This window comes from Ipomoea triloba, chromosome 2, assembly GCF_003576645.1.
Source record: "Ipomoea triloba cultivar NCNSP0323 chromosome 2, ASM357664v1".
In the NCBI taxonomy this organism is placed as follows: domain Eukaryota; kingdom Viridiplantae; phylum Streptophyta; class Magnoliopsida; order Solanales; family Convolvulaceae; genus Ipomoea; species Ipomoea triloba.
Genome location: NC_044917.1, coordinates 3,636,995 through 3,651,356, shown reverse-complemented (window position 1 = coordinate 3,651,356; position 14,362 = coordinate 3,636,995). Strand labels below are relative to the sequence as shown.

Here is a 14,362-nt window from a genome sequence, read left to right as displayed (position 1 = left end):
ATAGTAACACCCTTTTCAATTAAGTCAGTCAATTATAAACAACTTAGTGGCCGTGGGTTGCGAACTTTCGCGTCCATGTTAAATTTGCCTCATCAATGTAACTTTTATAGTTTAATTGCAGAATTACTTTGAAGCTAAGCATTGGATTGCTATTATTAGAAATCAAACCCGACTGTTCGTTATCTAATTAAGATTGGCCCATACACAGACAATGCTGGCCTTTAATACAATGTCTGGACTATGTAGTTCTTTGGTTTGGGACTCGACCCTCGATGAATCTAAGGTTTCTGCTGTCTGGCTAAAACATTTATGGTTTTTAAGCATCCAAAATTTTAATATTAATAGAATGGGTGGGCCAAAATGTTCCAATGTATAAAATATACTCCGTAAATGCAAAGAATTGTCAAGATCTGAGCATTCAATATTTCATTCTGCCACAGGTTCACCACATTTACTGATTTACATTTATATATCTCTTCAAAGGCATAGTAATGGAAGCTTCACAATTCTAAACGACAGTAACATCATGGGTAGCTGATATTCCATATAGTAATCATATATATATAATGTGAAAAAAAAAAAAAACAAAACAAAAAAGGAATTCCAGAATATGGAGGAAAATTTCCTACTTTTCCTGACACTGAAGAAGCTAAGAGCTCTGCTAACCTAGTAATCCAACAAGAACATGTTTGTGTTTACTTTTTAAGGTTGTGTAAGGACTTGTAAAGTACCACTGTCACGTATTTTGCTCGGAATCTATGTGTTGAAGTTAGAGCCACTGTGGAATGGGCACGGCGCCCTCTCTGGATGAACAGATGGTTCAAAACTGCAGCTGAAGGCTTTTCCAGGCTGCTGCATTCTCTGGTGGATGAAGATGGGGACTGGTCTAGTGGAGATTGTTGAAGGAGAGGGGGCAAATCGGGCACCTTATCGCTAAAGTCTTGTGCTGTGAAGGGTGCAGAGTTGTAGGATGATTCGGGGGAAGGCGGGGAGTCTGGCCAGTTGCTGTTGTTTGGAACCTCCGGAATTGTGTCCTGCAAAACCGAGGCCAGGATTACACACACTTTCCTTAAAACTGATTTATCCCTCTCGGGGAATTCTTGGAGCAGGGCATATATATGACTGTCCTTGTGTTTTCCATTTCTTGTCTATCCCCAACTGCTGGTGATGCTAATTGGGGTAGTGCATAGTAAACTATTACTGTTTCTGTTTCTGAAAAATGAAAATCTAATCTTTGTATGGTGACTATATAGGTTGTGTTGCGTCCTACATTGGCTACTGATGTCACAATGGGTGATCAGACCCAAGTTGGCCAAGCTGATGACTTGATAAGCACAAGGTTACAAGTTCCGCTCCCAACAGGAGTAGCCTATTGACATTCTTAGTTTAAGTCGGTCAGCTATGGACAACCTAGGTTGGTTACCTTGTTGTGATCCTTTACTGACTAGGATCATAAGGCGGGTTTACCCAACGCACACTTTCAGATAATGACTGCAGCTTTCACTTGTGACCCAAAAAAACACAATATGCCAAAATGAATTGACTGTAGGTATTACAGGCCAGATGGTGTGCCAAAATGAATTGCATATGGTAATCATGTTTTAATTTGCAGTTAAGAGTTAAGACAGTTGATCAAGTTTGTGCACATGTATAGGAGACATTAAAGGAGCATTCTAATAAGGTATACAATGATTGAAGATGGTACCTGCAAGTCCAACACATTGAAGACATTCCCCAAATTGTCACATTCGCGTGGAAAATCTGCAGCACATCTCCATTGTCCATCAACTATAAATCTGAAATGATAAACCCCAGCTGGAAGCACTTTCATGATGGCAAAGACATCCTTGTCTGTTCTTTGTAAGTGTTCTCTGATTACACCAAACATCATTGGTTTAAGAGCTTAAGCATGCATTAAACAATGAGAACACAACCAAAAAAAGGAAAGCAAAGATTAATCGGGCAGGGTAGGGGTTCGACTCCCACCAACAACATCTTAGAGCTAGCCAGTTAGGGCTCATTTAGACCTTGGGCTCCCCATATTGGAAATTGGGCTACCCAAGTTGGCAGAAGTGTGAAGATGGATCCCTTGTGCGCAGAGTTAACAACAAAGACTAACTGAAAGACTGCTTAGCCAACTCATGATTTACCTCCTCCAGCGACTCTTGGACAGGGGTTCTGGGGGCTAAGATTAGTCTAACGTAAGCTGCAAATCTATTATATCCCTAAAGAAAGGGGAGAAACAAACATCCAAGACAACAAAGAAGGAAAGGCAAGAATAATCGGGCAGGGTAGGGGTTCGACTACCACCAACAACATCTTGGAGCTAGCCAACTAGGGCCCATTTAGACCCTTGGGCTTCCCAAATTGGAGATTGGGCTACCCAAGTTGACGGAAGTGTAAAGATAAATCCCTTGTGTGTAGAGTTAACGACAAAGACTAACTGAAAGATTGCTTAGCCAACTCATGGTTTACCTCCTCCGGCGACTCTTGGACAGGAGTTCTGGGGCTAAGATTAGTCTAACGTAAGCTGGAAATCTAGTATATCCCAAAAAAAAAAAAAAGGGGAGAAACAAACATCTTGCCTTGTTTTCCAGTCATCCCATGATCCCTCAACAGCAACTTCATTTCCTCCATGACTCCATGTGATCATTGTTGGAACCCCATACTCTCTTGTCTTTTCCTTAGCCTCATCACTACTTCTGTTTTGCATTATTTCATCAGGCCATTGCAAAGGAACAACTGGAGCCTAAAACAACATAGTAATATATACTCCTAAAATTAGTATGCAGTACAACCTACTTTCAAATGAAAAAAGAAAAACAAACAAACAACATTTGTACTGCATTTCCCTTTTCCAGCACTGTCTGCACTATACCCCAAATTTCACATTGAAAATGATGCTTTCATAAATCAAGAATGTACATTTCTTTTCTTGAATCCCTGGCAACCGTTTATTGGTTTTGATATGATGGTCCCATCTCATTATGAGAGTAAAAAATGTCCAAACCATATTCCTTTGTCCACTGAAAGCACCAAACACCCCACTCCAAGAAAAAGGTTAAAAATTGCAGTATCTTTTACATTCTTAATTCATCAAGAACTGGTAAAAAGTAAAAATAAAAAATAAAAATTCTCAGTTCTCCACATTCAGAACCAAACCCACCTTGCAGCTTACCTTTTTCTGCATACATTCTTTTCACCCAAAAAAAAGTTATTGGAGTAAAAGGAATTTTATCAAACAATAATTGGCAAAAGATTCTAGAGAGGTTCCAATTCTGTGGAGTGTCTTTCCACAATGACAGCAGGTATGTATTATATGTTTTTCCACATAAAAAACCAGCCACCCAAAGCCAAAGATAACATCTTTAATAGTCACAACAATAATCAATAATGCAAACACATTTCAGCCCAAACTGATGAGACCATTAACACACCTAATCTTTGGCAACATGTCAAAAGAGAAAACACAGTACCCCCAGAATTCTTAGCTTGATATATATTATTATGCTTAAAGATCTGATTGTATAGATAATATACATACATGTACAGGCCACAGATAGAGAGGGTGAGAGATTGATTACCTGAGGAGTGAAAATCACTGGAGGGTAGTAAGCCCTAGGAGTATGAGGAGGAGATTGAACCATGGAGGGGTCTGCAGGCAATTGAAGCTGCCCACTTTGTGCACTACACTCCATCAACTCTCCTTCTTCCTCCTCTTGATTTTTGACCCCAGAACTCTCTACCTCCTCCTCACCCCTCTTCCCACTTACATTACCCATATATCACTGCAGGAAAGAAACAAACTTTTCAAGAATCTGAAAACCACAGATCAAACCCCTCCCTCCTTCACATCCAAGAAAATGAGTATATATATCTACATATGAAAAAAAAAAAAAAAAAAAAAAAAACCCACAGAAGCTAGCTAGCAAAGGAGTCCAAAGACAGGATTTTTATGCTATAGATTGAGAAGGGAAGTGAAGCTAAGATAGATAAACCTCCACCTGTGTGAGGTTTTGGTTTGGTGAAATACCCATACTTTCTTTTTCTCTCTCTAAATAGCACAGTACAGTGTATGTATGTATATATGTATGTAGAGGCCAGAGATCAGAGAAACAGTGTATGGACTATAGTATACAAACATACCAAGTGTAGCTTTAATGGGCACCCAAAGCCAAAGAAAGCAAACACAAATTAACTCAAAGGGCAGGTAACATGAATTCTGTAGCTCTGACATTGATTGATGGAAAGCTTATTTTGTCATCTCCGGCCTCTCTTTCACCCTCTCTCTCTCTCTCTCTCTCTCTGTGGAGTAAAGAGAGGGTTGATGGGCAGGTGAATAATGGAAAAGCGTTTTTATTCTCCAATGAGTTTGGAAGATACTTTGTTGGGCTAATGATGTTCGTTTAAATGGGAATGTTCCTTTTTCTTTTTTTCTTTTTTTTTTTTTTTGGGGGAAAAATGAAAAAGAAAAGATGGTTGCCCTACGTTTCATGCAGTGGCCAATCCCATCTGGCGGCATCCAGCTTGTGGGGGACTGCTTTTTTCTGTAATTACTGTTTTGTCTTTGGCGTTTGATTTCAACTTCTTAAATGGGTTCGACGTTGACGTTCAGTGCATTATTCCTGTGCCCGACGTGACATTATTATTATTATTACTATTATTATTACTATTATTATTAATATTATTTACTTATTTATTATAAGTAAAGATTTTGATTATTTTAACTAACTTCTGAGGTGATTAGGTGAACCTATATGCTGATTGGTTGACTACTCATCATGATCATCTATTTTTAATTTGTATGCATTGGATATTTTACTGAAGAAATTTTTAATTCTGATACGACATGATAATTAGTATTGTTCGGTCTCACATAGTTTTCTATTTTCACTGTATGCAAAAAAAAAAAAGAAAGAAAAAAAAAAAGAAGAGGATGATGAAGAAGAACTAACAAATGCTACATTAATAACTAAGTAATGCAACATTTTTTTTACAAAAATTATTTGCTTATGTTCACTTCCTTCTATTAATGATGCCTAATATGGATATCTAACTTACTTGGCCTTTGGATTTTGAACCCCTCTATTGTTGACTAAACTAATACTTCTTGGGCCACACTTGTGTGAGACCGTCTCACGGATCATTGTTCGTGAGACGGGTCAGTTCGGGTCAAAGCACCATGCAAATGTCATACTTATATGCTCAAATATAACACTAATCAAAAATACAATTTTTGTTACTTATAAGAAAAAAAGTAATACATTTTTCATAATAAGTAATGTTGACAAGTGCCTCTTACTTATAAGGGCAAATGTAATACTATTGAGGAAAAATGTAATACTTTTAAATTGAAATGTAAAAGTATTGTATTTTCCCAAAGTATTACATTTACCCTTATAAGTAACAAAAATTTTATTTCTAATTAGTGTTACATTTGAGTATATAAGTATGACATTTGTGCATATAAGTGTTACATTTGTATCTTGACCCGACCCGTCTCATGGTGAAACGGTCTCACACAAGTTTTTGCCATACTTCTTTTTTTTTTTTTTAACGAACTAAACTAATACTTAATATTCTACTACCATTAAAAAATTATATTTTTTAAACAGAAGTGGTTGATAGGATATTATATTTAGGGATGTCAATTGTACCCGTACCCGACAGGGAACCTGACTCCCCGCCCCGATGAGGACGGGGATGGGGACAAAAATAGGGGAATGGGGATGGGAATGGGGGGAATATTCAATTCCCCGGCGGGGATGGGGACGGGAATGGGGAGTACTCCCCCGCCCCACCCCACCACCGAATATATATAAATATAAATAAATAAATATATTTATTTATTTATTTATATTTATATTTATATGTTAAGTAAAGCACTATATATATTATATAAGTACAACACTACATATATATATTATATACGTACAGCATGTATATTATATACGTATAGCATGTATATATATATATATATATATATATATATATATTAAGTATACCACTATGTATATTATATAGGCATAGCATATATATCCATAGACCAAGGGCAAAACATCAAAGGAAATTAGATATCCGAAGTTCATTCGTGATGTGTATGTATATATATTGTTTTTTTTTTATAAATTAAAAATGGGGTCGGGAATTCCCCATCCCCGAATAATCCCCGTGGGGATGGGGATGGGGAGATTTTTCCCTTCCCCAGCGGAGATGGGGACGGGGACGGGGAGGGTGGTAGAAAGTCGGGGGCGGGATGGGGAGTATGCCCCGCCCCCACCCCGCCCCGTTGACATCCCTAATTATATTAAAGAACTATATAGTGCTCTTTTTATATGTTCTTAATTAATAAATCCCACCTCAAACATAGTATAGCGATTGCACAACTTGGTTTTCGTGATTGACGCTGATTATGTTAACAATTGCGACTTAATTTGGCAAACCACGTAATACTCAATCTCCTAGCTTGTCCCACTTATTCCCCTTAATTGACCCTAATTTTACACTACCTAAGTCAACAATACCATAATCAATATGGTTTAGTGTGCCAATTTCATTGATTTCAAGCCTTTTTTTTTACTAGGTCATGCACTCAAACATGGACTTTAATTTAATTGAATTTAATTATTACTTTTCATTTTATTTTTACATGTCTTGTTTACTATTTATTGATTAAACCAACACTTTATTTCTTAATTATTTTCTTTAGTATTTTTTAATATTTTTAAATTTGACTTTTTGTGTGTTTAATAATATTTTTAATGTCGTTTATAAATATATAAATTTAATATAATAATATTAAACTTAATATTATAAAAAAATTAATTAAAAATATTTTTAGTCAAGTCTTATTAATCGAACTAGACAAATAAAATGAGACGGAAGGAATATAGCATATTTATAGTATTAAAAAAAATAAAAGATTTTAAAAAGAAATTAATTGGGCCGGGAATGAAATTGATTGATATTGTTTAGTTGAGACTTGAGACATTGGATTTGTTAAACAATAATGAAAATGGAGCATGCCTTTGCTCATTCTCTTCGCGTATATTTGGTTTTTATGCTTCGAGAAAAACTCGATCTTCGTCCTTCCCAAATTTCACTCTTGTGATTAGTTGAGACACGGAAGCTGAGCTCACTTATCACTTGAGCTACCCCATTAACCTCTAACCATAGATTATTACTATTAAACTTGGATGACTAAACCAAATTGTGTTAATGTCTCACTCCAAACTTTATATGCTCATCTGATCTACTCTCCTCAATCTCTCCACTTTCAATAGTGGTCCTTTTCCACTCCCATTTGATGTGTGTCCCTAAGTAGTACAAAGGAAAAAAGAGACATTTTTTCCTGTACATGTAACATGTGCAATACGTGTGTAGTGTATGTATATATGAGTGTAGAGTTTAACATATTCATCTACTATTAACTTTTTATCTGTTTAATTATTGTTTCTATTTTATTAGGGTTTAACTATTAACTCAAAAAATTCATAGCTTTTACATTGTTACTAGAGCGCTTTCTACATTATAGTTATTATAAATTTATACATCAATCTGGATGCACGTGTTGCTTTTTGCTTATAACATATGGTATCCCCATACGATCAGATCAGACTAACGTGAATTAAGTTCAGGTTGCGCTAGTAAAAATCTATTATTACTTGAGAAAAAACCTACTCAAAACGAACACTTAACTTTTCAATTTCAAAAATTAAATTCTAACTCATGTTTTCATGCCAAAAAAAAAAAAAAAAAAAAAAAGCTTATTGTGGCCTTGAAACGGGCGACCGAGTGAGTAGAGCATGATTTTCCTATTACGAGTTTAATTCTTCTCAACATTCTCTCAATTGAATCCTTCGAGTCTTAAGTAGTGATCGTAGATTTTCATTATTTAAGTTGTTAAAATCTATACTTCATCATTTAGCTTTTGGTCCCCAATTGCAATCATATTCCCATTTCGGTCTTTGGACCAAAGCTTCAATTCCTAAAGTGTTTAATTTTTATCAATAGACAGCACATACAGCCATACAGGTCCCTTTCACACTTTGAATTTTTGCCACACGTCCCTAACACTTTATGTTATGTTACTCCACGTTATGTCATGTCACGTTACAATGAATACTTTTTCAATACAACGCAAAAATCTAACAGTTACATTAACAGTCAGGTATCAAAATGCTCAAGATACCATCTAATCTGTACATGCATAATATTTCGTATAGCCAGCTAGCTAGTTTGTGTTTTTAATGTAACAATATAATTCACAATGTATAAGAAAATGGTGAAAAAAATTAATTAGTACGTTCGTAGTTGTTGCATTATAGAATATATGTTTGATATTACTGCAGGTTGGTAGTTATATGTTGGCATCAGATTAGAGTGGGTGATAGTGGAATAGAATCTGGCTGACTACATCTACTTCATATATAACCCCACCATGGACACCAACAATCCCTTAAATTAATATTTGTACAAGTGTTCCACTGTAAGCAATAATTCCCATTAACCATACTATAATATTACTCAATGCACCCATTAGTTTAGACTTTTATTTCAGATGTAACGAGTCTGAACTTCCATGTTATTAAAAAAAAAAGGTTATATATCTCGAAATGGGTAGCTGGATAGATGGAGTGTGATTTTTGTATCAGAAGGTCACGAGCTCAAATTTTGCTAACATCCTTTCAGAGTCTCAGTCTAGCTTGTCGCACAGGCTCTTAGTAGTGCGTTTTACATCTTTTGTGTGGTTTGTAAGTGCGTCATGTACACCCTTAAGTAGTGGTTGTAGGTCTTTTTCTTCACTAAAAAATGATTATATTCGGGCTTGTTGCTTAGCCTTCAATAAAATATTTGACTTATAAACGTAAATTAAAGAACGAGAACACTTCATTCAATTATATATTGGAGAAGGAAATTTGGTAGCATAAGCAATAAACCAAGGATGGGAATGGTCTGATGGACTGTTCTCCATGTGGAATCACCATTTTCTTAATGATGAAAGTGACTTCTCATAATGGTGGTTTTAGCTTCAATTATTGGGCCAAACTTATAATTTTACTAAAAATCGTGTCGATTTAGGCACTTCTTGACTGAGACGTTTTTAGTCTTAGGTAATTTTTAGTTGGCTGGTCGAATAGACGCCCTAGGCGTCGAGTTTAGTGCCTAACTCGGTCCAGTCGGTGCCTAACTCGAACAAGTTTTTTTTGTGTGATATGCCCAGCTACTCTTTTATATATTTCTCCAACTACGTACATCATTTTAAAGCATATTAGAAAATATTATTTCATCGACTTAGGTTGGAATTTTAAACTGATGTTTTAATATGCTGTAATTTGTTGAAAAAAATAATAATAATAAGACAGTGATTGTTAAATAAAAAAAAATGAAAATTTAAAAGACGGAAATGACATCTTCATTAAACAAATATTAGTTTGTCCTAGAATATGCAAACTGCAGATATATAGTGTCAGAGGTGGGCAGATATGAACATTAAACAATTTCTTTGTTCATCGACCTGCTGGGAATTAAATACCATACCAATATAATGTATTTTGCTGGTCCCCTGGATAGATGCATTATATTAGGGTACAGTTCCACTTCGTACTATATATTTGTTGGGGAAAAGGATACAACCACATTTGCTGCTCTCTACCATTTATTATTATTATTGTCATTATTACAAATCGAACTCCTGCCACTTAAACTAATACCGACATTCATTTCACTTTTGAATTGCCCTAACACAGAAGGAAAAAAAAAAAAAAAAAAGATGATTTTTTTTTAAAAAAAAAGTAAATGAAACTTATATTTGTTCGTTACTTTGACATAAAGTTTGGTTTACAAAATACATAAAAGAAATGAAATAACATTCAATGAAATAGGTCACGGTTTTGTCGCTTGGTTTATTATTCCTGCTATATATATACACATACGCACACAAACATAATTAATACATATCTAAATAAATAAATATATCCATTTTATATTATATTAACTTAAATTATAAATATAAAATCAATATTATTTATTTATTATTCTAAGTATGATGAGTACTTTTATTATATTATTTGGCTATATTTATCCCTTTTTTATTCCCTAACCAATAAAAATTTTAAATATAATTTCTCATATAATTTTGTAGCTCAATCAAACAATGGAATAACATTTTTATACTATTCTTTCCGTATTACACTCTGTCTATAATCTTATTTTTATTGTGTATACTACTTGTAAGCGAATTGAAGTTGGAGAGGAAAATATACATGTACTGATATTTGAATTTTTTTGTCCTTGTTCCTATCATGTCACGTTAAGTGGAATGTCTCGGTTGATGATAGGACAAATAGTAGGACTGTACTATTTTCAAATGAGACGTAAAATGCTAAATAACAGGGAAAAAAATGTATATGCACATCACTATCACAGTTGAATTTCATAATGCAATGACATGGCTATATGACAGAATTGGTGAAACATGATTTTTGTATTTAAATGTTACGAGTTTGAGTCTTGTAAATATCTTCTTGGTTAGAGTATCTCCATTAGTTGAGTTTTTTTTTTTTTTTTTTTTTTTTTTTTTTTTTTTTTATTTTTTTTTTAAANGGGGAAATGTGAGAAAAAGAGAATGAAAAAAAAGTCTAACAAAAAAATAGTTGTTTAATGCGCCCAGCCTGCTGCGACGCGTGGTGCGCACGCACTTGGCTGGGCACTTATGTTCGCCTCACGCACAGTTACTTAATTTTTTATGGTGGGAACCACTGTGAAAACATAAACTTAGCCTCTCCTACAATAACCACAATTATTCTCTCCTTCCCCTCTCTCCTTCACATAAGCATTTATACCTCAAAAACCTCACAAAAAACCACTATTGTGGAGGTTTGCCCTTAAGTTTGTTATACAATGTCTTTAGTGTGATTTACCTTTTTTTATGCGATTTGTAGACTATTATGTATGATCAGAATTTACTTAATGCACACATCCAAATTATGATTATGAGTTTTTTTTTTAATCTTGGAAAAAAAATTGAAGCTATTCTAGCGTAGGGAGAGTGCTTTTGGCTCCCACCCTAAATAATAATTATGATTGATAAGCATCTTCAAACTTTTTTCTTACACTTAAAACTTAATTATTGAGAATGATGGACAATTACTGGCCGATATGATTTTAGTAATTATAGCCGGTCGTACGTGAGCCATAGTGGTTTTTTGTTTTTGTTTTTTTTTTTTTTTTTTTTTTTTTTTTTTTGTTTTTGTTTTTGTTTTTTGTTTTGTTTTGTTTTGTTTTTTTTTAAAGCTTTTGTAGTGTGATTAGGAAAAAGAATATGAAAGAGAAGAGGGGAAAAAAACTGATTTCAAGAAAAAAAACGCATTAACGCGCCCGCTGGGTGTATTACTTGGACTGAAACAAAAAAATGAGCCCCGGTGATGGATATATTAATTCTTTGGACCGAAAAAGATTGAAAAATTACCATGAACAATCGTAAGTCCGTAACTGATATTTCATGTTTCACCAAAAAAAAAAAAAAAAAAAAAAGTAAAAAGAACCGTAACCATATTACTTTCAATTCATACATAAACCTAAACCTTTTGTATAATTACGGTTCAATATCAAATTGCATAGTGTCAAGTTCAATATTGATCCTTCGATTAAATCGGATTACTCATAACATACTTGTTAGCATTACACTACACATATACATTTAATCATATAATTAAAGAATCTATGTTAAAAGAAACATAGTAGCAAACAGTTGTACATCATAATCTTCAATTTTGTCTTCAATTAAGGGTAGAATATGGGGGAAAAATTAAATAAAATGATGATTAATTTGGTGCCATAAAACGACATTGAAATGCAGCAATAAGTCTATTATTAAAAGTCAAATGGAGTTGGTATATGTCATGAGTTAATTGAAAAGTTTCAATCAAGATGTAAGGATGTGACCCATTTAATTAGTGCAACCCAGCATTTGTAGACCATCTGATCATAATTAATATATTATGTATATATTTCTAAGTTGAGATGTTGACATTTTTAGTTAATTAATTATTAGAGCCATGACTATGGAGATATATGCATATATTATTGGTTTTGAAGTTAATCCAAGGGACTAATTAAGAGAGATTGGACTTCTTTCCCTTGCTCTATTATTTATTTAATTAATTAATACACATTAATTAATTAGTTTGTCTGCTTCACCATTTCTATCCATGTCTAGAATTTTACTTCTTCAAATTTTTAGGCTATAAACGGTAGTGTGACCCCGTAAGCTAAAAATAAAAAGTTAGCAATTTATATTAGTTAGTAGCTAGTTTTAAAGTTTTTATTTTTATTGGACAGCTCCTAAATCTAACTTCACCACAATCCCTAACACGATAATCTGGCAAATTACGGTCCACACAGGACCATAGTAAAAAATGAGTCGTTGAATTTTATTGAGTTAGAATAATGTACTTTATGTGTTAAAATAACGGAATTTTTGGGTAAGATAATGTACTTTATGAGTTATAAAAATGTATGTTGCAGTGAATTGCGTGAAAAAAGTTGTGTGGACCATAGTCCAAAACGACCTGTAATTACTATTCGAGGGCAAATAGCCCACCAACTTGTCCATTGCTCCATTTTGTCCCCTACAAATGAGATGTATCCCAACTCTCCACTCTTGTCTATTGACTTTTTTAGTTTGAGCCGGTCAACTATAACTTTATAGGTAATCTAAGTTGATTTATCTCATTTTGATTTTTTTGCCGGCTAGACTCACAAGACAGAGTTTTACCCAATGTGCACACTCAAATAGTAGAGGTAGATTCTCTTGTCATATATCCTAAAAATAAATAAATAACCTAAGGTATTATTCTTTACAAGTGTGGTTAAAGTTGTCACAGAATTTATTGACAATGGCCTGTTGCAAGCACTATTCCCTTTTATCAGCCCAACGGGTTTTGCACCATTTGGTCATGAACAGTGCATGCTGAACCGAGAGAATTGGGCTACCTATCTTACCCAACATTTATGCACTATAACTTGCCTACAAATACCAAAGAATAAGGAAGGATACAATTATAAAAGTTATAAAATAATAGATATGAAGAAATTATAAAATAATGAATAGGAAATCTCATCGTTACGATAAAATTTGAATATAGCCAATACTAGAAATATGTGTTTTTCAGAATTACCTGTCGTACGGAGGAAATTGAGTATAATTTGACACAATAGCATAGATCTCTTACAATTTAACCAAATATTTCAAATTAATGAAAGTCATCTTCATAGTTATAACTTTCTAAGTTATAAATAGTATACCATATTTGGAATTCTAAGGGTTTTTCCTTAGCTTACAGTCATGACATTGGCAAATTATATCGTGGATCATGGTCCACAATGCATTGTGGACATCATAACTGATACTGCAGTTGTGTTGAACGGATACTGCAGTTGTGTTGAAAAGATGCTGCAGTTGTGTTGAAAGGAAACTGCAGTTGCACGGAACAGAGGCCGTTCATCCGTTTCACACAACTGCAATATCCGTTCAACACAGCTGCAGTATCTTTTTAACACAACTGCAGTCCAGATGAATGACACGGCCTCTGTTCCGCACAACTGCAGTTCCTTTTCAACACAACTACAGTATCCTTTCAACACAACTACAATATCCTTTCAACACAACTACAATATCCTTTCAACACAACTCCAGTATCAACCATGACCCATGGTCCACAGTATAAGTATTGCATAACATTTGTGTAAAGTAAAGCCTTAAATACCAATATGCCGCATGTGAACCTGCCTTATAAGTTATATCTTTGGTTGGTGCGGACACGGCAAGAATCTCAAATATTATATATTTTTTAATTTTATTAATTAGAAGAAAAAAGTCTCTTTTTTTTTTTTTGGTAAATCATCAATATGTGTTACGTCAATAAAAAATTAGGTATAATATAACTCTGGTCTCCTGTATAGTAGATGTTGATGGAGTTTTTGCAGAAATATACTACGGAGTATAGTTTTTGCAGAAATATAATACGGAGTATATATATTTCTTTTTTATATCAATAGAAAGAAGAAAAAAATAAATGTAATATAACTTTGCTAGATGTTATGGACTTGTGTTTTGACATTTTTGAGATTAATTTAATCAAATTTTATATTGATATGTCATTCGTTACGGGATGACCTAATGTTTATTAATGTGAATGGCTTTTTGTTGGAATACTTTACGTATGCATGGGACCAAACACAAGTTGCAATAATGTATATATATTTTTTGTCTTGATTTCTGAATCTTTATGTTTTGAACAACATTTGATTTTGATCTATTTAGGATGTCGAGGGCTGGTCCCTACTCTATCTATCTATA

At 33.9% G+C, this 14,362-nt stretch overlaps 1 protein-coding gene across 3 annotated transcripts; it reads right to left on the bottom strand.

The window, feature by feature from the left end:
* Window positions 1-403: 403 nt before the first annotated feature.
* LOC116011113 (SNF1-related protein kinase regulatory subunit beta-2-like) lies at window positions 404-4,310 on the bottom strand. Of its 3 annotated transcripts, none has more exons than XM_031250630.1 (5): window positions 4,147-4,310; window positions 3,585-3,788; window positions 2,586-2,749; window positions 1,706-1,871; window positions 404-1,034 (listed from the first exon to the last, which is right to left on the bottom strand). In XM_031250630.1, the coding sequence occupies exons 2-5, from the start codon at window positions 3,780-3,782 to the stop codon at window positions 696-698; spliced, it is 867 nt and encodes a 288-aa protein (XP_031106490.1). In that variant the 5' UTR covers window positions 3,783-3,788; window positions 4,147-4,310; the 3' UTR covers window positions 404-695. The 3 variants fall into 3 exon arrangements, with proteins under 3 accessions (XP_031106490.1, XP_031106491.1, XP_031106489.1); XM_031250631.1 differs by lacking the exon at window positions 4,147-4,310 and adding an exon at window positions 4,005-4,120; XM_031250629.1 differs by lacking the exon at window positions 4,147-4,310 and adding an exon at window positions 3,917-4,033.
* Between the last annotated feature and the right edge of the window lie 10,052 nt (window positions 4,311-14,362).